This window comes from Trifolium pratense, linkage group LG4 (genome assembly GCF_020283565.1).
Source record: "Trifolium pratense cultivar HEN17-A07 linkage group LG4, ARS_RC_1.1, whole genome shotgun sequence".
NCBI classification, from domain to species: domain Eukaryota; kingdom Viridiplantae; phylum Streptophyta; class Magnoliopsida; order Fabales; family Fabaceae; genus Trifolium; species Trifolium pratense.
Window position 1 is genome coordinate 16274536 of NC_060062.1, and position 24041 is coordinate 16298576.

General features: G+C 33.3%; 3 protein-coding genes across 7 annotated transcripts; 1 reads left to right on the top strand and 2 right to left on the bottom strand.

The window, feature by feature from the left end:
- Positions 1-88: 88 nt before the first annotated feature.
- Positions 89-1076, top strand: LOC123922184 (putative bark agglutinin LECRPA3). The gene has a single exon (XM_045974929.1). It carries the CDS (start codon positions 89-91, stop codon positions 929-931), a length of 843 nt encoding a protein of 280 aa, XP_045830885.1. The 3' UTR covers positions 932-1076.
- Positions 1077-1859: 783 nt separating this feature from the next.
- On the bottom strand, positions 1860-3732 carry LOC123920085 (SRSF protein kinase 3-like). The gene is made up of 2 exons (XM_045972217.1): positions 2859-3732; positions 1860-2572 (listed from the first exon to the last, which is right to left on the bottom strand). The coding sequence occupies exons 1-2, from the start codon at positions 2889-2891 to the stop codon at positions 2153-2155; spliced, it is 453 nt and encodes a 150-aa protein (XP_045828173.1). The 5' UTR covers positions 2892-3732; the 3' UTR covers positions 1860-2152.
- A 679-nt stretch (positions 3733-4411) lies between these two features.
- On the bottom strand, positions 4412-15357 carry LOC123920083 (GDSL esterase/lipase At5g03810-like). 5 transcript variants are annotated; one of them, XM_045972215.1, is made up of 8 exons: positions 14996-15357; positions 14772-14893; positions 10953-11156; positions 10330-10403; positions 5831-5961; positions 5490-5723; positions 4872-5124; positions 4421-4771 (listed from the first exon to the last, which is right to left on the bottom strand). In XM_045972215.1, exons 4-8 carry the CDS (start codon positions 10400-10402, stop codon positions 4575-4577), a joined length of 888 nt encoding a protein of 295 aa, XP_045828171.1. In that variant the 5' UTR covers position 10403; positions 10953-11156; positions 14772-14893; positions 14996-15357; the 3' UTR covers positions 4421-4574. The 5 variants fall into 5 exon arrangements, 3 of the variants coding, with proteins under 3 accessions (XP_045828172.1, XP_045828171.1, XP_045828170.1); XM_045972216.1 differs by having other exon boundaries at positions 4412-4771; positions 11036-11156; positions 14772-15357; XM_045972214.1 differs by having other exon boundaries at positions 14772-15357.
- Between the last annotated feature and the right edge of the window lie 8684 nt (positions 15358-24041).

The following is a 24041-nucleotide window of genomic DNA, read 5'->3' on the forward strand; positions in this document are numbered from 1 at the left end:
CCCCAAATGCGTGTATAAATACGTACGTTTGACAAATAACAAATGTTCATTCACATTCACGGTTGAACATCAAAACCTGAGAATACCAATGGCTTTCTCTCCCTCATACCTTCCAACTCAAACTCTATTTTCTGTTGTTTTTGTCATTTTCACAACTTTCATTCTCTTGCTTGCAAGAGAAGGAAAAGCTCAGCATACAGATTATCTCTTTGACATCAACAATTTCACCAAACTTGATCCGACCAAGTTTACCCTCCAAGGCAGTGCCCGCATTTTCCACGATGGGGTATTGTCACTGACTGATGAGCCTAAAAAAGTAGGCCGAATATTGTATTCAGATCCAATTCAAATTTGGAATAAATACACCGGCGCCGTTGCCAACTTTGAGACCACCATCTCGTTCGTCATAAAGAACGATACAGGTGCAGATTTCCCCGCTGATGGACTCATCTTCTTTCTTGCACCAAAAAAACAAGTTGAAAACATTGTCAACAAAACATTAATCGGTGGATTACTCGGAATAGTTGATTTAGACACTGCTTTAAATCAATTTGTTGGTGTAGAGTTTGACAATTTTGTCAATGGTTGGGATCCTAATTATTCGCATGTTGGAATCGATGTAAACTCTTTAACTTCATTGGCAACTAAGCCATGGACGACCAACAATGGATCATTGCATGAAGTGAGAATTGTGTATGACGCCGCGACTAGGACATTGAGTGCTACGTCGATTGATGACCGTAATGAGTTTTTCTTTGTTGATCAAGTCATTAATCTAAAAGATGTTCTCCCGGATACCATAACAATTGGTATATCTGCTGCCATAGATGAAGGCCGACAATTACACTACATCCATTCGTGGCGTTTTCATTCACGCTTCGAATCAACTCCAAACATCAACAATAATAATCATCTTGTAAGCTATGCATGAATGGTGGTTAAGATATAACTAGTATATATGTCTAAATAAAGACTATATGCTAGCTATAACTATATACCCTTTGTGAACCATGTATATGAGTTTTCTTTATAAAAGAAATTCTAAATAAAGGCAATGGTTGAACTATGTTATTTGAGTTATGCATGTTACTCCTTCCGCTCTTTTTTATAAGAAACAATTGATGTATTTGGCTATAATGTTAGACCAGATATATTAAATATACCATAAACCTAAAAAATCAATTTTGCTTAATAAAATGTCACGGTGAGAGTATCTTCTATTAATTACGAAGTAATAAATTTATTAAAACTTTTAGGATGACTAAAATAATTTATCAACGAGCCAGACAATATTATCTTTCACTTATCCCACACTGCAGATATCCCTTCAAAAGTTTGAACCATGTTTCTCTTTTGCACAATCTCCACCCCATCTTCGCAAAAAGGCGGTGTTCATTTTACGACCCGACCTTAATCCGAAATCACCGCAACTCTTAGGTTGACAAAGAGAACTACAAGCCACAGATTGCACTCTTTTATGATTAACAGAATCTCCCCACAAATAAAAGCAAAGCACGACACTTCTTGTCAATCTCGTCACAAACTGATCTAGGAATAAGAGTTGCTGGTATATTTCATGCTGTTTGAGCTATAAATTTGGTTGACAAGTGAACCTGCGATTGAGAGTTCCAACCATGAAAACAAACTGTGATTATTGTTTGGCATAACCAAACTCTAGTTTTCTTTTTCCATTTTTTGCTACATTGACAAAAGCAGTAAGTAAAACCAGGAAAATATACAATATGTGGATGTTTATATATACAACAAACACTAGCCGCAATTAAATGTATCATAATGATATAAACTCAAAAACTTAACAATGGTAAACTCGACAAAGTCAGATGCAGAGAATCCACTCGTTCAAAATGTACAAATCTTTGCTAAGAAAAATTATGCCAACAACACACTATCGAACACACTTTCAACACACTCTTTTTTTGGTTGAAATTCATACGATGCCTACATGATTTAGTGGAATCCATTTGAATTTCAACCAATAGAAGAGTATGTTGCTAACAATGCTCTTCCATAGAATTGAAGTTCCAAGAACAAACAAGAAGTACCAACGCAAAAAAAAACAAAAAAAAAAAAAAAAAAAAACAGGTTGCATATTCTTCATTAATGGCATTGTTGACGACAAGCCGATTTACATCTATGTTGATGACTTTACAGGTTGGGAGTCTTTGAGTGACACAGGAGATCCATCAATGGCTATATTCCTCACACCAACTTCCACCAACTCATGCTCAGCCTTTTCTTGTTCCTTCTTTCTCTTTTCAAATGAATCCATGTTGATTCCATCAGGTTGCATATTAGTCCGTGAGGGCTCAAGAGTTCTGGGTCCTGCGCTGAACCATGGATGGCTAAGACACTGAGCAGCTGTTGGTCTCTTTTCAGGGTCAAAATCAAGTATTGGACGAAGGAAGTCAGCCATGTCATTTGCATCTTGTTCACTGAAATTATACTTTTCCGTCAGAATCTTATGATGTGGCCAGAACCGCAAGTCGCGGATGTGCCTCAATTCACCGTGTCGATTAAAAAATTCTCGGGAATAGCGGCCACCAAGTGCAATCTGTAGGAAATATTTGATCAAATTTTGCAGTTGAGCACATATCATACATTGATATTATCCAATTTTCAGAAAGAAATGCAGTCTATTGTTTTTTTAAGCAAAGAGAACTCATTAATGAAAAATGGAGTACAATCAAAGAGGATTTTGATGAAATTGGTCTTTGAAGGAATTCAAACTTCGAATGATTGATTATCTAAAAATGAATACAGTTTCTTGAGCATGAAAACATAAAATTGATGACAGATACAAACTTTACAATTTTCACCATAGCAGATAAATTTCCTACCTTGCTAGGCATCTTTCCAAGAAGTTCCATCATCAATGCCAGATGATCCTACAAAACATATAAATATCATTTAACAATCCGCTGATTACGCTAAATTCAGGAAGCCGGCATCATTTTCAAAATTTTGAAGTGTTTTCCACAAGAAGGGAAGCTTTGTCGTCTTTTTAACAAGAGGACAAAAATATACTTTATATAATAGGGGATTCAGTCTCGGTGATTTCTGAATATTTTCCCCATTATTTATTTGAAATTTTCATTAATTAGCAAGAAAGAATCATAGGGAAGCCTCAATTCTAAGATCACGAGCAGGGTAACAGCAAAACATGTTCAAAATTGAGAATATAGCAATACCCTATTAAACAACAGGCTGTGCTTTAGGCAATTTATTCCAATTCCAAATGCAAGCACAAAAGAAATTTTCTTTGAATACAAGTCTTACTGGTGATCCAATTGCATGACATTTACACTTTACATATTGGGAACTAAATCCTCTATTTCATCCATCAGAAAACAAAGAAAAGTGCCAAAAATTTAATATTCTTAGTAGGATTGAAATCACCTTTGAAATAAAGTATCCAGCTCATGAAAGTTAAATTATAGAGTGTCCGTATAAATGAGGATCAAGAGACAAGCGTGACAATATTATTGGTCTAGGCAGCAAAACAGAAAATAGCATCTTTAAAAGGACAATATTATTTCAAATGTCAAACAAGTACTTACAATTCTATAGCTTAAGCAAGGTTTTCAGCATCAGAATGTAAAACTCTATCTAGATAGAGGAACTATAATTCACCCAGCCTGCTTGTGGCATATAATTATTTCCAAAATATATCATTTACCTTTTTCTATCACAAAGCACCAAGTAAAAGTAATTTACTTCAGGAGAAAATTAAATATAGGCAAAACTGCACCAGGGATCATTTAACATTTAAAGTTCCAAACAGGTCCTTTATCACTTTTTTAGACCAAAAAGGTCATTTATCTTTCTATACGACAACAATGTTGAACCTTTAGTGCTTGTCCGCCCAAAACCTTAAATAGTATGTTTTTATAAAAAAATTATGAAAATGTGTTAAGAACAAGATCCGAGAAAGTCGATGACTCGACCCACCGTGACTATGACCGGCATAGTGTGCAAACTGTCTCGACCCTAATTGTGTATGTCAGTTTAAACATTAATATTCAAGTACGAAAAGATGATTGGTGTTAGAGACATGAGTCGGGTGGGTTATTTTTGGTTAAATCGGCCTATTTGGTTCTTGAAGATAGAGCTAGGCTTCATAGAACTCTCTCGGGGACCGTTTTCGTTAATCTCGCAATGGTTTGGGATTCATGGGCTGCATCCAAAGTGATTGTCTTTTCGTGACAACTCCTTCAGAATAGGGTTCCAACTCGGTAAAACCTTTGTCGGTGGAGGGTGACGGTAGGATCAGATACCTTGATCGAGTACCAGAGGATGAAGAAATTGAAGATGCTGCTGAAGACTAGAATGAAAAATACCCGATAACTGTCAATTTATTTACTATTTTTGTATCTTCGATTAAATGCATCTGTTTTTATTTTGTAGTTGTGTAGATATTTGAATCAATGATACCCTCAACAATGGGTGTATATATATGTTAAAAAAATAATAAAAGAATCACTACATAGTAACTAGCATTATAAGATCATATTATTGAATAATAATAACAGTGGGAAGATTACAAAAGTGTTTTATTAGGGTAATAAGAGGGACATTACAATAGGAGTCAAACGATCCATCAACACTTTGTTTGTAGCCTCAGTGGGATGAAAACTATCCCAAAATACATATCTTGACGCATTAACACACGTTCCTACGGACATTGGATTACATATTATTGCAACTTCTAGCACGCCTGTCCCACAACATGCCTTCCTTGCTTCAAAAAATCCTACAGTTGTAATAATTAATTCCACAGAGAGAAACAAATTAACAATCTTAGTTATTAACAAGTCATAAATAAAATAATTTCTAGGTTTAGAATTTTGTACCATAATCAGTAGGTCTGGTGATAAGTTCATAAAGAGGTTGAAAAGTATCAAATATGACCAATTTGAGGCCAGGAAGCATATTTTGCAACTTCTTTGAAGTGATGTCAAGTTTTCCATTGAAATCAATAGCTACTTTGTTTATGTTTTCCACACATGTATTTTGGAAGCCAAAAAAACTGATAATTATTGGCAAACAACCTATCGGAGGTAATGATGCTACACCGACCTTCCTTGCTCCCGATTCATATAAATTCTGTCACAAACATGATTGGAAATACAAAATAAAATCAACTAATTTTTCAAGCTAGAAAGAAATATATATTTTGTTTTCATCTATTTCTCGTAGTTGATGGGAGAATTTAAATATGTGTTGTGTATTTTTTTTTTTTTTACGAGCAAGATATTTTACGAACAAGATATTTAACAGTTGGAAAAATAGTAAATTTTTTCTTTATATATCTATATTTACCTGCATAGCGAAATTTGAACAAACTAATATTCACCGCAATTGATAACATTGATATTATCTTTTCTCTAAATTTATATATACTTTTGAACGACAACTATTTAATAATACTTTAAAGGTTTTCTATGGCAAAGATATTGAGAGTGACTTACCCGAATGAAATTTGTATAACATTCCAAAAGAATGTTTGAGAATTGGTATGGAGTATAAATCTTTTCTTGCACTGGATTCATGTAGTAATTGAGTACAAAATCTACGCTTCCAGCAACAAGAAAATAAGCAGCACCACTTAAAATTGATGTTGCATTTGCCTGGCCTACTATTTTAACTAATTTGTTCTGACAGTCTTTGAAATACTCCAGTTGTTGGCTTAGTGAAACCACATGCTACACAAAAAAAAAAAAAAAATCACTATTATATATATTCATGTCAGCTAACATAAAGTAAAAACAAAAATTAAAAATAGAAGGGGGGTGAGAATTTATATATTTACAGTTAGCGTGGCTGTGGAATCAAGGTAACCAGAGGCCGCTGAGGCAAAATTAACACCGTTTAAGATGTTGTTTTCTTCGAAATTTAAATTTAGATAAGCTGGTTGGTAAGAGGCAAATCCAATAAGTTCGGCTGCAGTGAATAAATATATATATATGAATCAAATACTAGTAGGAGAAGAAAAGTTAAATGTAAATTAAAAAAAAAATGAATAGGTTATTTTGCCCCTATTAAATTGTAACTATCGATGAACTGCATCCATGATTTTACCAATTCAACAATTTCCATTCTTACAATGACGCAATTTGTCGATCAAAACAGGATAGTATAAATTTAGTCTAATCATCATTATTACCTAATTAAACAAAAAAAAGTTATAAATTTAGACGCACACATCCATTTTTTTTAATAAGTAAAAGTTGTATCATAAAGAGTATATATGATTATGATACTCATCCCTTACGATTCAAAAATAATCCTGGATTTAGACGCATTCTTGCATACTCCATATTAGGAAAAAGATTCAGTTTGAATGAAAATTTAGAGTGAAAGAAAACTCACATGCCAAATCGACAACAAGTTTTCCATTTGAGAATCTTCCCGTTGGAGAGTGATTTAAAAAATCTCTTCCATATGGAAAGAAATTTGATTTAACTGCTGTAAAAAGATTATTGTTGTTTCCGACATCAACAATTGAGTCACCGAATATAAAAAGTGCAGGAACAATAGGTTCCCCTTTAGTTAAATTGATAATAGTTAAAAAAAGAACGAAAAGAAAATATGCCATGAATTCTTGTGTGGGATTTTGTAGCTAGAGTTTGTTAATGTGTTGTGATGTTGTGTTTGCTACTCTTCGTAGCATTTGTTTATATAATGCATCAAGCACCTCTCCTTCTCCCAATAAACTTCATTGCTTCTGTTATAATTGAATTCATCAAGCAAGTTGTTATGTTTCAACCTCTTCATAGCTTTATTAATAATGATGCATCAAGCACCTCTCCTTAATTAATGGTATACGGTGAACAAAGAAAGAAAATTAAGTAAACTAGCATAGTCAGCGAAAGAATACAACAAGTCATACAAGTATTACTTTAAAATAGACAATATTTCAATTGTTAAAGACCATAAAGTCCTTGTCTGGAAGAAGCTGTGTTCAAATTTCTTGTTTTAAGCTTTGGTTTTAAGAACAATTTTTAGATTGAGTTAATTGGAACTTTAATTTTAGATCGGTGTTTTGGGGGTTAAGGCTCTCGGTCTAGTTTAGAGACGTTTTTGGAGTTTTCTATCTACGAGTTCATTGTATTTTTATTTTTCTTTTGGGACTTAGTACTTCTTGTACTCCCATTTATGGATTTCTCATTGGTGTCCCGAGGGTTTGGTTGTTCGCCAATTCAAGTGGTACGTGTGTATTTTTTCGCTCCTATTTATGTAATTATATTTATTGATATTCCTGGCACACAGTGGACAGATGTTGATCAAGGTGTATCAACACTTGTCTGTTGTAGACAGATGTTGTTACCGGTGCGCCAACACTTGTCTATAAACAGACTACTTAACATAAAACAATAAAAACAATAAAGTAAATAACACACAAGAGTTGTTAACCCGGTTCAGCCTAAAGCCTACTCTGGGGGATACCAATCCAGGAATGAAGTCCACTATCAGCAGTATTACTTCGAAGCTAAACTCACCCGTTTACAACTTCTCACTTAATCACTACCCAATGACACTTCTACCTAGGAACTCCTAGATATGAGACCCCGTCCCAATTCCCACCTTAACAACACAGACAGCGTTGTTATAAACCTCAACGATTACAACAGGTGGAGACACACTCCTATGAAACTAGGATTCACTCTTGCTTAAAAGCTTGCGAGCAAACCACACAACACACTAGAACAATCTCCGTACTTCAAAGCTTAGTAGAAGCTCACACTTACAACTCAATAACACTCAGGTCCTAAGCTTGCATCAATGAGACCCAAGAAAGGCTCACAATCAACACTCTAAAATCCCTAAAAACACACGCTTTGTAAGACACGATTTTAGATGCTTGAAACCATATGCTTGCCTTCGTATTTATAGTAGTAGAACGACTTGGGCTTCAAGACAAAATTAGGGCTTTTAGAATTGCGGCAGCAGTGATATATTTCTGAAAATAATAGTTATATTTTTGAAACGCAAAAATATATTTTCCAAAAATATAATTCCTTTGGAAAATAAAACTAGGGTTTGGCTGCCTCCTGAAACACATTAAACACGTGCGCCTTCCTCTGTAAGAAACCTTGAAACAATTCTTCAAACAAATCTTCAAAAGATTGAGTAGAAAATAATAACCGCTAGCTGGCGCGCACAGATACACAGACAGGTGTTGTTCCAAAATGTACCAACATTTGTCACAACACTTGGGGTCAGCACATATGTCTCAACACTTGGCTAAAATATGTTTTTGCAAAATGTAGCCAGTCATACAAAAACCCAACATTTATCATTCAGGAAGAAGAAAAAAAATAGAACACAACAGAATAGTATGAAAATGTTACATATAATTTATTAGAAACACCTGACAAATGATTCATCTATGCAACTTGCCTATTTTAGATAGAGCATAACAGAAGAATATGAAAACGTTACATATAATTTGTCTCATCAATTTAATATGAAAACGTTACATATAATTTGTCTCATCAATTTATTACAAATACCTGACAAGTAATCTATCTATGGATCAGAAAACGTTACATATTGCAAAGTATGTACGAGTATGACTCAAGATAGAAGTGTTTTGTTAGGTTATAAGGGAGATGTCCTTAGCAATCAATTCAGCCACCAAAAACTTGTTTTCAGCTTCGGTGGTATGAAAACCATCGCGGAAATATAGGCGCAAGATAGATTGGTGTAGCAACATTAACTCCAATAGGTTGCTTGCCTAGGATCATCCATTTCTATGGATTTGATGATAACGACAAATGTGTAGGCAAAATAAACAATGTTGCTATTTATTTTAATCCAAAGCTCAACTCAACATCTGTCAACTTGCAAAAAATGCAACATAGCCTAAAATTGGTTATCCTTGACCTACACATTTGTTGCTATCACCAAATCCATAGAAATGGAAGATCCTAGGCAAGCAACCTATTGCAGTTAATGTTGCTAAACCAATCTATCTTGCACCTATATTTCTGCGATGGTTTTCATCCCACGGAAGCTGCAAACAAGTTTTTGGCGGCTGAATTGATTGCTAAGAACATCTCCCTTATATCCTAACAAAATTGTTCTATCTTGGGTCATACTCGTACATACTTTGCAATATGGATAATTTTCTAAATTACTTCCAGCACAAATATATATAGCACTAGATATTATTGATGCTGCATTTGATCGCCCTGCGTATCCATTGAAAGCGTTTGCTACATCCATAGAATAAAAAATATCATCAGGAAACATCAAGTTCATGTGACAACTATTTGCAATCTGGTTCTACTAAAGAAAGTCGAAACATAAAATTTGCTACTAAAGACAACTGAAACACAAAGAATTGATTCATTATTTTTTTTGACAGAAAAAAAGTATAGACGCACTCTATGCAATCTGATTTCAAAGGACGAAACGAAACCTTATTTTTTTTTTTTGTGTTCTATCTTACAGCATGGGATGAATGAGGGAGTGGGAAACCTCACGTAAATTTCATTTATGATTAAAGAGTTACTCTTGAAGTCATCGGTTCTATTCGGCGGTGGTGGCTTTGATTTTAATTTCTTTCCACTCATTTTGGATTTTTCCTTTTATTACTCATGCTTGCTCCACTAGCCTCAAACCCCAGGTGGGTGCGAACTACTAGAGGCCCGCCCAGCTAGCTTGTCCATAGTTTAGTTTACCCCAACAGGCAGGGTATCAACTAGTGATAATGGAAAGACTTGAGACTACTATTGTGCTAACGACTGGGCGAGCTTCGGGACATTACTACCACGACAACTATCGACCCGAGCCCAAAGAAGGAAAAGAAATCCCAGTCAAACATGACTGTTCTAGGCAGGCCACCCACCTTTGAATGGTGTTGGTCCTACTGGCCGCGAATGGATTCACCTCTACCCTCGGGGCACGTCGGAACCACATGAGTTCACTAGGGTGGAGCACAGTCCGCCAAAGTGTTGAATTCGCCACTGGGGAGTGGCGAATTCACACGAAAAGGAACGAAGAATTGTCGACGAAAAGCCAAGGCCTTTTGACACGGGATCACCAGATCTCATCTGGACTCCACATACTTACATGAAAATTTTGTCAAGATCCTTACGGCGTAGATCCGGATGATTGATGGAAGAAACACCAAACATATCCCAAACTTCTCGCTCCCACCGGCCAGCTGATTGAAATAGATTGACTACCGGAGATATTCGGGAGTGACATTCGTAACTTAATGTTATGTTCACGTTCACGCGGTTATATAATATATTAAAATCATTTCGTAAGGGATTTGGTAAGGGATCGTTAGATATTTACCTTGGAGTATCATTTGTCCATTAAAATCAGCAGGATCAAATTTGGTAGTCCAACTCCCTCTTGCTTTTAACATTCTGAATAAAGCAATCAAAAATTAGAATGAACAAAACTAAGAAAATACAAATTTTAGGATACCTTCCAGCAATTATAAGTTAGTATGGTACAAAAAATAAAATACAAATTTTAGGATTGATATCATATTAATTATGTTAAAACTATGATAGCATCATTCTTAATTTGCCAACAGTTCCATCAATTGTTTCAAAACTCAAATCCACATACATAACCAGAAAAAAATGAAAAACATTGGTTTTGTGTTTTTGTGTTCTGAATTCTAAAGGAGGTTTTTCTTTGTTAGCAGGTTGTGATGTTCTGTGTTTAAAACAGAATTGACAGGGGAAAGCATTAAACCATTGATGCCTGAATCTACTAAAAATTCATTTAGAATGTCCTGCATGCAAATTAAGAAAATAATGTTTTGGTGGAGAAATTAGCATTGAGGCCAAGGAAAAATATGAACAATTGAAGCTTCCAACATGGGAAATCAAATTAGAAGAAATAAATTCACCAATGTAAAGAAAGTTCTTGCTCTGATCTAAAAGACGATAGGATCGATATCATACCAATCATGTTAAAGGATCGATAGGATCGATATCTAGGGTAGCTTATTCGTTTAGTAGAGGAAGTTTGTTTGGAAAGGTAGAACCTGTCTTTGTTGCTGTTTGCGGTTCTGTTTGCTGTTAGCTCCTCTTCACAGCTAGCTTTATATAATGCATCAACTCAACAAGCACCTCTCCTTCTACCAATAAATTTCATTTCTTGTGAATCTGATGGGAGATTAATGGCAGACGGTGAAAAAAGGAAATCAATTAAATTAAGCATATTAGCGCAAGAATACAACAAGTCATATAAGGAGAAGTGGTCCTAGTAATCAAGAGTTTGGTTGAGCTGTAAGTAAAGTTTAACCAAGAATTGTTTCTTATATATAGAAACCAAACTCGGCGTTCTAAAAAAAAAAAAACTCGGCATTCTAAGAAAAATTATCCTATAATGAGAGTTCATTAACCGTTTGAGTCCAATTCCTGTTGGGTCATGAGGGGGTTCGGGGATCATCACATCGGGTCTTGAACAACTGTACAAGTGAATTTGACACCACACTCTAACCCAAAACCTTAAGGTGTTAGGTTTATGGGTCTCTCACTTATAAACCATTCAACATTCACTGTTTCATCCGATGTGGGACTCAACTCACACTTGAAATACCAACAATTACATAGTTAAATCGATAATATGTTTTGTATATATAGGGATAATTTATTTTCTCGTATCATAAATCTATCTCAACATTTGGTAGCTATATAGACATTTACATGCAAGGGTTGGGGTTCAAATCCAGAGTATCCCACTAATCAACATTTAAGGTGTGTGAGTCTAAACACTACATTACTTGATTAAAAAATTAAAAGAATAACTTATCCCCTAGCATATTTCTAGAATATTCAATTGTAATTAAATTAATGTCCTATATAGAAATTGTAAATTTGTGTGAATAGTTGAATGTCTAGATAGAGTACACATTGTATTTATAATAGAAATAGAATCGATCACAATTTTTCGAGTGAGCATAGGTGATCAGTTGGCAGGAACATTGCATGTTATTGCAGGGAATTCAAGGCAAATTTTCTCGACACTTCCACTTATTCACCTTAAAAAGGTGAAATTATAGTCACTGAACTACTTAAAAAGAAAAAAAAAATCAATCACAATTAATGCCAATCAAACATAATTGATATGACAATTAGTAAATGGTAACATTTGATTTCTATTTGATTTTAACACTCTCCCCTCAAGCTATAACTTATTATTTTTTAGATTTGTTATAAAAAAAGACATTAGCCACCATTAATATAATCCATATGTGAAAAAAGAGTCACCACCGGATTGATCGGCAGTGGAAAGAGAAATAAGCACATATATGATCCATATGCGGAAAAAGAGACGCCGTCAAATTTATAACCGGTGGGAAGATAAGTTGCCTAAAATAAAATCTAGGTATTGTGCACCGAAACCAAACACCGAGACTAGATTTAAAACCAGTGGGTTGAGGGAACGCCCGAGAGGACGACGGATGTGGTGACAACCGAAATTGATTTTAACATCATAAATTGTATAGTGAATTTTTTTTGAAACATAAATTGCATGGTGATTTGTTTTCTTGCATGTAGAATAAAACCTCCATGTCTATCAATATTTTCATATTTTATCTGTGTTAATATAATATCAAGAGTCTATTGAAAAGCACCCTATATCGTTTGTACCCGTCGACATTAGCGAGTTTTTCCCAGGCAAACGGTGTTTGCCCTCTCACTACTACCCTTAGAGCTGTCAAATAAACTCCACTTAATAAGTCCACCCTACATCGTAATAGTAGGGTTACATTGTTGAGAAAAAGAGAGCTTTCATAGACTCTTTGAGAATATGTCTCTAATCTTGTTGATTATCTATTAGAATTTTGAAGTGTTAGGAAACATGGTAGTCAAAATTGGGATTATAATCATATTATCGTGTACGATTTTATGATTTTGTTGGAATATGTGTTGTTCTCGACTCCGATGCTATTGAATCTATAAGGTTTATATTAGCACTCACTTAGGTGCTAAAGGTACATATGCAAATCACTTAGTCCTTGAACTAGGGTAGGGATATGGCCCAGGATCTATAACATATTACCCAAACCCCTCACCACTAGGCAAAACCTAGTGGCTTTGGTGTTATGAATTTTGATGAAATGCAACTATGGTGTTATGTTTAGTTAGATGATTATTAATTTAAATTTATAAACGCATTTTAAGTGTGATTTAAGGGTTACTTTGTAAAGCTTATGCATTTTTTGTTCTTATTAATTGCGGAAGGTTTAAGGGGACTGATCAAGAGAGCGCTGGATCTTAATCTCTTCAAGGTTTTGAGGCTAGTCGTCAAAATGTGATTATTTCTCATCTAAAGTATGTTGACGATACTTTGTGAGTCAGTAAAAGCTTCTGTAGAAAATATTTGGACCTTGAAGAAGGCTATCCTTTGAAGATTTTAGATCGTTTTGGGTGTCGGGTGAATCTCTCAAAGAGTTGTTTAAGGAAGGGAGGTGGGTAAATGTGGCTCCAGAGTTAATGAAGCTGACATCTATTTTTCTCAATTGTATAGTAGGTTCGATTTCTTTTTTATATCTAGTTCTATACTGGTGGGGGAGAATCCCCGGAGTATGCATGTTTACTTGGGAGCCGATGTAAGATTCACATCGAAAAAAATTGGGTATGTGGGGAAATAAGTTTGTTAGTTTGGTTGGTCGTATTGTGCTCCTATACTTGGTTCTAAATGCGATTTCAATCTTGTACCTTTCGAATCTTAAAATGTGTTCAAGTTTGGAAGAAAAGTACACCAAATACAGATAGTTTTAAAGTTTTTATTTGGCGTTAAAGGTTCTCTCTCTCTCGCCTCCTTCACATGAAAATTATTTTAACAAAAATCTATTGTGTCGCTATATCACTCACATCTTTTTTAGAGACTGAATTGGAGATCAATTTTAGCGATAGAAAACTTGGTCGCTAATGGCCTTTATAATTCAAATTCATAAACCTATGTTTTTTTTTTTACTTGCAAAAACCCACTTTTTTTTCTTGCAACACTTTAAAAACAAATTGCAACTTTGTTTTTACCCTTATCACCTTCACTTTCGAAATTCCCTCGTCTCACATCCACTTTTCAAATTGTCTCCCTTTCCAGCAGAAGAAAATGAAATTCAATATTGACTTTTCAATTGCATCCTACAACAAATTCACCATAAACCCTAGAACATATTCCTCCCACTTAGAATGCTTATCCACCAAGGGGTGTTGTTGATTTGGCATGCGGTTATTTGCATGCTTTGACTGCCGTGGAATGAAAGACATTTTAGGCGATAGTAATTTCCCAATAGGTCATTTTTTATAGGATCCAATTGGATTTTTGAAAATGGCTCTTGTCAAAAAAAGGTTAAAGCACCATGATGGCTAGTACTAAGCTAATTCAATTCAACCTTACTACCTCAAACATACATTAAGTTAAGTCAAACTCAATGAAAACAAATACCAAGCCTAATTGTAGGTCAGTTTTTTTTCCTTTGATAATGGAGTAGGTCAAATTTAATCACAAGTAAACATAAAAATCACATTTACTCGTTATCAAAAATAAATAAAAGGAAAAGTTATCTATATATCCACATATTTTCCCAATTTTTCTATACTAGCTCATCATGTACGTCTTTGAAACTCAGCATTGTGAATGCAAACCCCTAAACAATGACACAAGAAGTACTAAAAATATTATTAGATCAATTTTTATTTTTTTCTAAAGTTGTTGTATTTCATGCCGGTACTAGCATCTACACCTAGGCAACGTAGGTACCGTACCTGCACCTGGACAATGTAGCAGAGTTTTCGCCGACGTCCGTCAATGGCCAACCCACTAGAGGCATCCTCTTCGAGCTTTTCGCCAATGTGACTACCAGAACCAACTAGAACTTTCGTCCTCTCTGCACCAGCAAAATTAGAAAATAAACAGTACATGACCAGAGAGTATACAGAAATTAGAAAACCGAACAGGGGCAGCAACAATCATCTTAGCATACATTCACCTGGGTTCCATATCCACGACGCCTTGGCAGACTTATTCAGGAATCAAATCCACCAGTCCACCACCATAACCCCAACAGCACCAATAACACCATTTTCAAAATTGCAAGAGCTTCGTTTGTGGACTGTGGTAAGTACAAAATTGCAAGAAATTGGTTGTTTTTCGTGTGTGGACTGTGGTTTTAGGGTTTCACGTTTTTCGTTTTTCGTTTGGAAACTTCTTCGAAATTGCAAGAGCTTCACGAAATTTGTGTATAGGGTTTATTTGGTGGTGCGATTTTCTGGAATTAGGGATCTGGTAAGTGCTGTTTTTTTTTAAAAACATTTGGTATACTGGATTTAGGCTTAGGGTTTTCTAAATGTGGATGTGGATTTATTATTAATTAATGTAACTAAATTCTAGACTTTATTTCCAATTGTCAAATAGATTTTGTATTAAATTGTTAATATCTAATTTCTATATTTAAGAACTTAATTATTGATTAAATTTGAATCTTGTAACAACTTACTTTTAATTTATCCACTTAATATTTTCAGATTCCACAAACTAAAATGAGATATATATTAAAAAACGGTTTCCTCAGCACAAGGTGTGCCAAGATCGACTACAAATGTTTACAATGAATCAAGTACAAACAATAAACAAATCATATAAGGTCCAAACAAATAAACGGATCAGACCACCAGCTATGGTAGTTGGAGATTAAAATCCACTTAATATCAATTTAGTTCTAACATATTTTTTGAAAGATTAATAAGAATAAAATAAATCGTTAGTTGGTTTATTGGTCATTGGCGCTGAACTTAGTAGGGAGGACCGCGGTACAATCTCCCAAGACTGCGATCGGAAGGAAGCTGAAACTACTTGATGTCAGAACCGACCCCGAACCAAATTAAACTGGTGGTGAAAACAAAAATAAAAAAAATCATAAGTTCGCAATGTATTTAAATTGAACAATAACAAGTAAACAACATAATTACAATCCACATGTTCAAATTCCTAAAACATATATTCTAGTAGCGTTGTAGTTTCTCTTTATCATGTTTAGCCCCCTTTATATAAAAAATAAAAAAATTAACAACAAATTAATTTATTGCTTTCTATCTTCTTTTTAGTCCGCCAGATAATAAGCTTTTGGAAACCGTAGCGGCGGCCAAAAATTGCCACAAATTTGCGGCAGAACTTTAACGAAATTTGTTTACATAATTTTTTTTTTTTTTTGGAATCATATATCATAGAGAAATTATTGATAGAAAGGATAGAGAATTAAAGCAATTATAGAGAGAATGAATATAGAAAGAAGTAAAATTGAAGATATGTAGTGGAAAAATAGAGGTATATATATATATATATATATATATATATATATATATATATATATATATATATATATATATATATATATATATATTCCACTACATTTTATCTCATCATATCTTCAATTTTATATATATATAATATATATATATATATATATATATATATATATATATATATATACCTCCATTTCTCTACATATTTCCTCTCATTTCCCCATATATATATGGGGAAATGAGAAAAAATATGTAGAGAAATCGTACTTTGAATTTTTATTTTTTTTTAAAAAAAAATTAGAGTCAAAACATTATTGAATGCGGTTTTACTCTCCCTAAAATGGTAATTAATTTTTCTCTGTAACTTCAAATTTAGTGGGGTATGATTTTGTAGAAAGCTAACTCGATTATGGTCGTTTCGGTATCAGTTTTGTGAATTATAGATCCAAATTGAGTTCTACGCGAATCTTTGAACTCGAGGCTTAGAAGCATATTTTGTGCAAAATTTTGGTGGGGGGCAAAATCCAACAAATTATAAAATAGGGGGGTAAAATTCCGTATTTTAAAATAAGGAGGGTAAAATTCCGCATTTTTCAAAACATGAAGAGTAAAACTGCATTTAAACCTTTTTTAAAAAAAAAAAAATAGTCAAAACATTACTGGTGACTTTGCGGCGGTTTTTTTTTTTCGAACTTCAAAATAAAAAAGTGGTGCCTAAAATTTAGCGGCCGCAAAATCTTTTTTCCGCCTAATATGTGGGACGCCTGTTTTTAATTTAACAAAAAAATTGCTGCCTAAAACTTGTGGCGCCCTTGAAACCGCCTCAAATTCCACAATTTGAAAAAAAAAATTCCCGCCTATATTTGGCGGCGGCTTGGAACCTCCGCTAATTGATTTGTTAAATTTTTCCTAACACTTTTTTGCGTCGGTTAAAAACCGCCACTAAAGCCAAATACCCAAAAAAAATATAGACTTTAAGTACAAAACTCCAAAGCACTAAAGTAATCCACCTGTATGACTATCTTCCTATACAATACAAATGATCTACCCTCCATTCATATAGTAGACAATGAGAATTTTGCTTCTTGGCCAACACCCACTTCCATGAAACATATTTTATCTTTTGCACAATGTCTTCAATCCCCACCGTTACATTGGAAAAAATCCTTTCATTCCTGGTCTTCCATAATGTCCAAATCACCGCATATCATACCATCAAAACTCCCTTGCGACCAAACTTTCCTTTGCGTAAAGGTACAAAAGGAAACTCTCAAATAAAGAAAATATATAGTGTTCGACAATACAATGAAAAAGTCAAACCACCTTTAGACTCTATTCCAAACTTCTCGCGCAATTGGACATGACACAAAAATATGATTTTCCGTTTCCAAAAAATCCACACAATAAGTGCAAGACGTCGCGAGAGCCCTTGTTGAATGATTCTCATTTGCACTAAACTCGACCTCGTTGGAATTCGATGGTGCCTGGTGAGAGTCATCGCGACACGATAGGTTTGTTTTTATTTTAAAAGAAATATTCAGAATTAAGAAAACGAATCTGATCATATCGTGCTACGATGAGGCACATCGCACCACGATGACAAATTTGTGAAGCCATCGTGGCACGATGGGACATGATGGGGCACGATTGAAAGCCCGAGTCTGCTAAGAAAACTATAAATAGAGTCATTCTCTTCACAATTATTCATATTCAGAAAAGCTCAGTAATACCAAGAGTTAGGAGAAATCTAAGGAGCAAGGGAAGAGAAGCAAGGTGTTGTCAACTGAATCAGACACTCCCCCATCATCGGGAGACAAAGCGATCCTCATCAATGCATGCATTAAGGTTATTCTTTATGCATATTTTGACTATGTGTTTTAATATGTCTATAAATAGCTAAATACCTTTAGGTTAGGTCGAGTAGATGAACTCTCTTATGAATGATTGATATTATGTAATTTGGTTTCTATTAAGTTTATGTCAATTACTATTCAGTTATTATCTCTTATTATCATGTTATAACGCACTTTATTCATAATAACGGTCATATTATTGAATGAACTAATTAGTTGATATCGTGACAACGTGACTAATCCTGAACTATAAAGATAATATAACTAGTCGGATTTAGGAATGGTAGTACAAGTACATGAGGTTATGGTTATTAGGATTATATTAAAAGTTACACCATTGTTAAATTCTGCATATTTACAGTTATTCAATCAAGTTAAGTTAACGTTGAGAACTTGTTAAAGGGTTAAACGTGACAAACAAGGGTTCTCTTACTAGCGGTTGACAATAGCGTCTTTAATTTGCAATAGGGTAAGGGATGCAAGAGTAGAACTTACCGCTTAGAAACTAATCTGCCAGATAATAAAAGAATAGTAAGCGATATCACGTCAGTTATCAAGCAGGAATAGGGGAGAGATTCGAAAGCACTTAACCTACTCTTCTCATCTAAATTTATCTTTTATTTTATTGTTATTTATTTTATTAAATCAAAACCTTTTCAAACAAACAAAGCGAATGCAAAGTAATTTATTTATTTAAATTTCTAACCGAAACTAGTAGCTTTGGCATGATTCTTGTGGATAAGAACTAATTGTAAACCAAGAGTGTGAATTATTACTCGACGATAGACTAGTCCACCTGCCAGACTGCAGTCAGGGCCCAACTTTCCTTCACCTTTTTCAATACCTCCGCATGAACCTGACCAAGGAAAGGATGAGGAAAAAAATTTGATAAATTATATATATATATATATATATATGAGATTTATCATTGTACATACCACCATTATCGAAGCGATAAGCCCAAGAGTCATTTGCATAGGTGACAACCATCTATTCAAATAGTGTTAACAATTGTTCCACTAGTTCCTTGTCTTGTCGTGGTTGTTTCTTGTGTCGATGTCAGATATGATGGTTCTTTTTTAGAAGGTTTTGGTTTGATATCAGAATGTGAGTGGTTGCTTATTGGCTTAAGGGTTGCCGTTTTGGTTCAGATGGAGTTAGTGTAGGATGGGTGGGGGATGGTTTTCGGCGCATTTGTTTTGTTTGACTTTTAAGGTTTTTTCTTTTTTGGCTTAAATGCAGTATTGATCCCCCTATTTTTGAATTTTTTGAAGTTTTGGTTCCCCTATTTCTAAAATCAACTTTTGAGTCCCCCTAATTTAGATTTTTTGTACTTTCGGTCCCCCACTTCATTTTGAGTCAATTTTCATGATGTGACAGATGACACATGGACACTACAAGTACACGTGACATTATTATTTATTTTATTTCAATAAATCATATTATTAAAATTTATTTTGATTAATAAAATAATAAATAAATTAAAAGAGATTAATCCCAAGAATCCCTAATTTTCCCAGATTTTTTCATCTACGATCATCATCTCATCTCAAATCTAGATTTCTTCTTCATCTCATCTTCAAAATTAGGGAATGCTTTGTTGTGTTGGTTTCCCTTTAGGTCTGAAGTTTTATGCTACGAGGAAAATTATAGAACAAATAAACTTGGACAGAAAATAGGCAATTTTATTGATATTAGGAAACAATGAACGATTTCCCGATTGAAAAACATGAAAAATTTTCTTGTTCACATTAGTGAGATTTTTGGTTACGAGGAGTTAAGTGGAAGAAACGGATAACGGTTTTGGTGGGGTTGGTGATGAAGTTGAATAAATTTGGATTTTTTTTTTTGATAGACGAATAAATTTGGATTTGGAGATGAGAGGCTGAACACAACTATGATGGTGAAGAATTCTAGGAAAATTAGGAATTTTTGGGATTAATCTCTTTTAATTTTGCACCATAAACTTTTTAGTTTATGACCAATTAATCCATAAATTTCATCATATTTTATTTGATCAAATGATATAATTAATTAACTCAATGATTAAAATAAATGTGTTTGGTGAAATTTACCTTAGTTATACACATATAATTGGGATTATAAAAAAAAAAATACACCATATATTTGGCCATATCACCATGTAACAGTGTGTCATTAGACGGCCTCAGATGGCACCATATACTAAAGGCATTGATTTAATGGAGAGACTTTGTTTTTTTCTCTTTCAATGCATTAATAAATAATACATTGCTAGCTGAAAAGCTAAGTTATAGCTTAAAAGTTTGCTTATATCTAATAGTTGTTAGCTTATAGCTGAAAAGTTAATAGAATAAAATTAAAATGTTTGGCAAACTTAGCTGTTGTAAGTATAAAATGATATAAAAGTACATGGTTAGTTGGTAGTTATTTTTTTTTTTGACGCAGGTTAGTTGGTAGTTATTATAATTTTAAAAAAATAATAAATGAAAATAATAAGGGTAAATATGGAATTAAATGTGAAAAAGATATAAGTTATAAGCTCAGACGCTACTTAAAATAGCATCTCAAAAAAAGCTATAAACTAATTAGATAAGTTTGTTACTAAACACGTCCTCTTTTATAAAGCAAGCTTATAAGCTAGTCCAATAAACTATAAGCTAATTTATTGGACTTACCAAACACACTCTTAATTAATTTTATGGTAAACAATTTAAAGAAAAAAAATGTTTGATAATATTCATTCATCACGCGCTTATAACTTATTTATTAGATAATAGTATTTCAAGTAGTTTGAATTTATAGCTTATCAATTTCCTTTTATTTACCTTTATTATTTTACCAAAAATCCACTTTTACCCTTCTTCTTCGTATCAATATTTTTGCTTTAATTTGGATATTAGGAAATAGATTTATTTGGGATTAATATATAATTGTAATTAAGATTTTATCTTATTTTGAGCCAACATAGTTAAGTTTATCTTAGTTTGTATTATATTTTCATTACAAAATTAATATACATAATATTTTATTAGACTTAATTGCATATTTGGTTTTTGATGTTTATTTTAAATTTTAAATTGGTATATTATGTTTTAAACGTTGATCTCTTATATTTTAAATGTTTTAAGTTGGTCCGTCAAGTTTCTAATATTTTGCTTCAAAACACAAAAGTTTCTAATGTTTGAATTAGTTAGTACAATAAAGATGATTGAATAGGTATTAACTAATTCAAATGTGAGAGACCGACTTAAAACGTTTAAAATATAAGGTATCAATTTGAAACATTTTAAATATAAGTGATCAACTTAAAACATAAACTAAACTAAAAAGACTGAATATGCAATTAAGCCATTTTATTTAGTTAATCGCCGAGAAGCCATTTTATTAATATGTTTATTATTATATTATTCTATGTACCTAAATTTCGCATTGCTAGAGAAGTATTTCTTCACGTGTATCATAAGTTGGCTAGTGTGTATTTACAATTTTACGTTAAATTAATATATATTACATTAAAATAAGAGTTTAATTGATATGCACCGACGGTGTAAAATACTTTTACACCATCGTCCAATAAATAACCATCATTTTGTCATGTCATGTCAAGAAAGTGGTGTGAAGTGGGGTGATGTGGCGGAAAACATGGTTGGTATTGATTGACAGTGTAAAATTATTTTACACCGTCGGTGCATATCAATTAAATCCTTAAAATAAAGGGTCATGTTAACATTTAGCCTTATGGCACATGATAAGTTATCAAAATAAAGAAATTTAATGTTAAAAAATTGATTAACCAAGTACCAAAAAAATATTTTTATAATGAACTCCTTAATATGTGTAATAAGGGCACATGTTAACATTTTTTTTAATAATAATATATAAAAAATATATTACATTAATAAATTGAAATTATTATTCTAAATATAAACTTGATATACATTTATTATTAATTAATGGATTGTGTTAATCGGTGCCCTCGAGACATTGGTCAATGTAATATTACTATATTTACTGCCTCCATCCCAAATTATAAGGAAAAAACCATTTTTAAGAATGTTTTTTTCTTATACTTATAAAATTAAATGCAGATTAAAAAAAAATGATTGTATTTAATTTTTTTTCTCTCTCATTTTCTCAATAAACAACAACCAATAAAAAGTGTTTTTATATCTTCCTATTCAACTTATTCCAAGAAAAATCGACAAAAACATATTTCAAATTATCATGTTTTACTTTTTTTTAATAAGTGTGATTTTTTTTCCTTATAATTTAGAACGGAGGGAGTTCCTTAAACAATACTTTGTAGCACTATTTAGCATTGTCCTTAATTAAAAATGTCAACTAACTAAACAGTTAATTATACAATCATCTACTAACTAACTTATTGTATTCGCTATTTTAGAGACCAGAGCCTTAATAACCTTTATAGCACGGACTTCAACACGGACATCGCGACATGATACTAGGACGGACACAACAACACCGTTAATATAAAAAATATAGAACACCGAAACCGTTACATATTTATAAAAGATATAAATTGAAAATCAAAATACATATAAATCTAAGTTGAGCAAGTTATTTCTTAAAAAAAAAATTTAAAACAAGATATAATAATATTTTACCTTTATTTATTCATCTACTATCGAAAAAACTAAAATTATTGTAATCAAAATGCAATGTCTTCAATCTCTCATTGATCAATATTGTTGTTTCAACGCATTTTTAACTCTTGTAAATATGTTTGATATCTACGTAAAGAGAGTATACGTAAAGAAAAAACAATTTTTTTGGGACACTTGTCTGACACGTGTCGTGTGAGTCTCTTACAGGTGTCGGATACCGATTAAAGGAATGTCAAAGTTAAGAAAAAATTAATTTTTTTTAGACTTCAATCTAAGACCATCTTCAATGCTGGTTCTTATTTTTTTTAAGTACTAGTACCTAATAGGTACTCCCATTGGAGCAAAATCAAAATAGTACCTAATAGGTACTAGTTCTAAAATAAGACTTGGTACCTATATCATTTTTTGTGGGGCCCATTTATAATGATGTAGAGTTATTGGTTAGATGTGTTATTGGTGGGACCTATTTAAAACTTTTTAAGAATTGTTGGGTTGGAGGGATTGAGTACTTATTAGGTACTACTATTAAGAAATTATAAAAGAGTGATGTGTATACATGGGGCCCGATTAAGTACCAAAAAATGGGGAGCTCTATTGTGGATGCTCTAACCTATCCAACATATTTCGTACGAGTATCGGACACTGATAAGTGCCCAATTTTAGTTATAATGTTTGATAAATATGAGCACTTACCAATACTTTTATGAAGAAATCTTGATTAAAACCCCTTTTGGTGTAAATATAAACATTAAATCTAAAAGGAATTGATCCCAAGGCATTTTTGTTAGGAATGGCTAGAAAAGCAGGTTTTGAAGCCTTCGCTCAGCGAAGCCATAGCGAGCTACAGCGAACTAAACCAGTGGACAAAGGGTCCATGGCGAGCTTCAGCGAGATTCAGCGAACAGGACAGCAAACTCAACGTTCGCTCAGCGAAAGATAGCGAGAGATGGCGAGCACAACCCGGGAGGAAGGGTCTGTTAGCGAGAGATAGCGAGCATCGGCGAACAAAGTGATGAGTCAAGCCTTTTGCTACGTGTCAAGAAACCCCTTGCTTAAGTAACTAGTTCGCTCAGCGAACGTCATTTCGCTTAGCGAACTCCTCTGTCCTGAAAGTCTATAAATAGAGCTCAGAAGCCATTTTCATAGATATATAGTTTTTGTAATAGTTAAAAGACACAAGTAATATTAGTTTTAAGAGTTCTTGAAGGTGGATTCATCATTATACTTGAGAAATCAAGAGATGTTCTTCATCCTTTTTTCTTGTAAGTTTACTT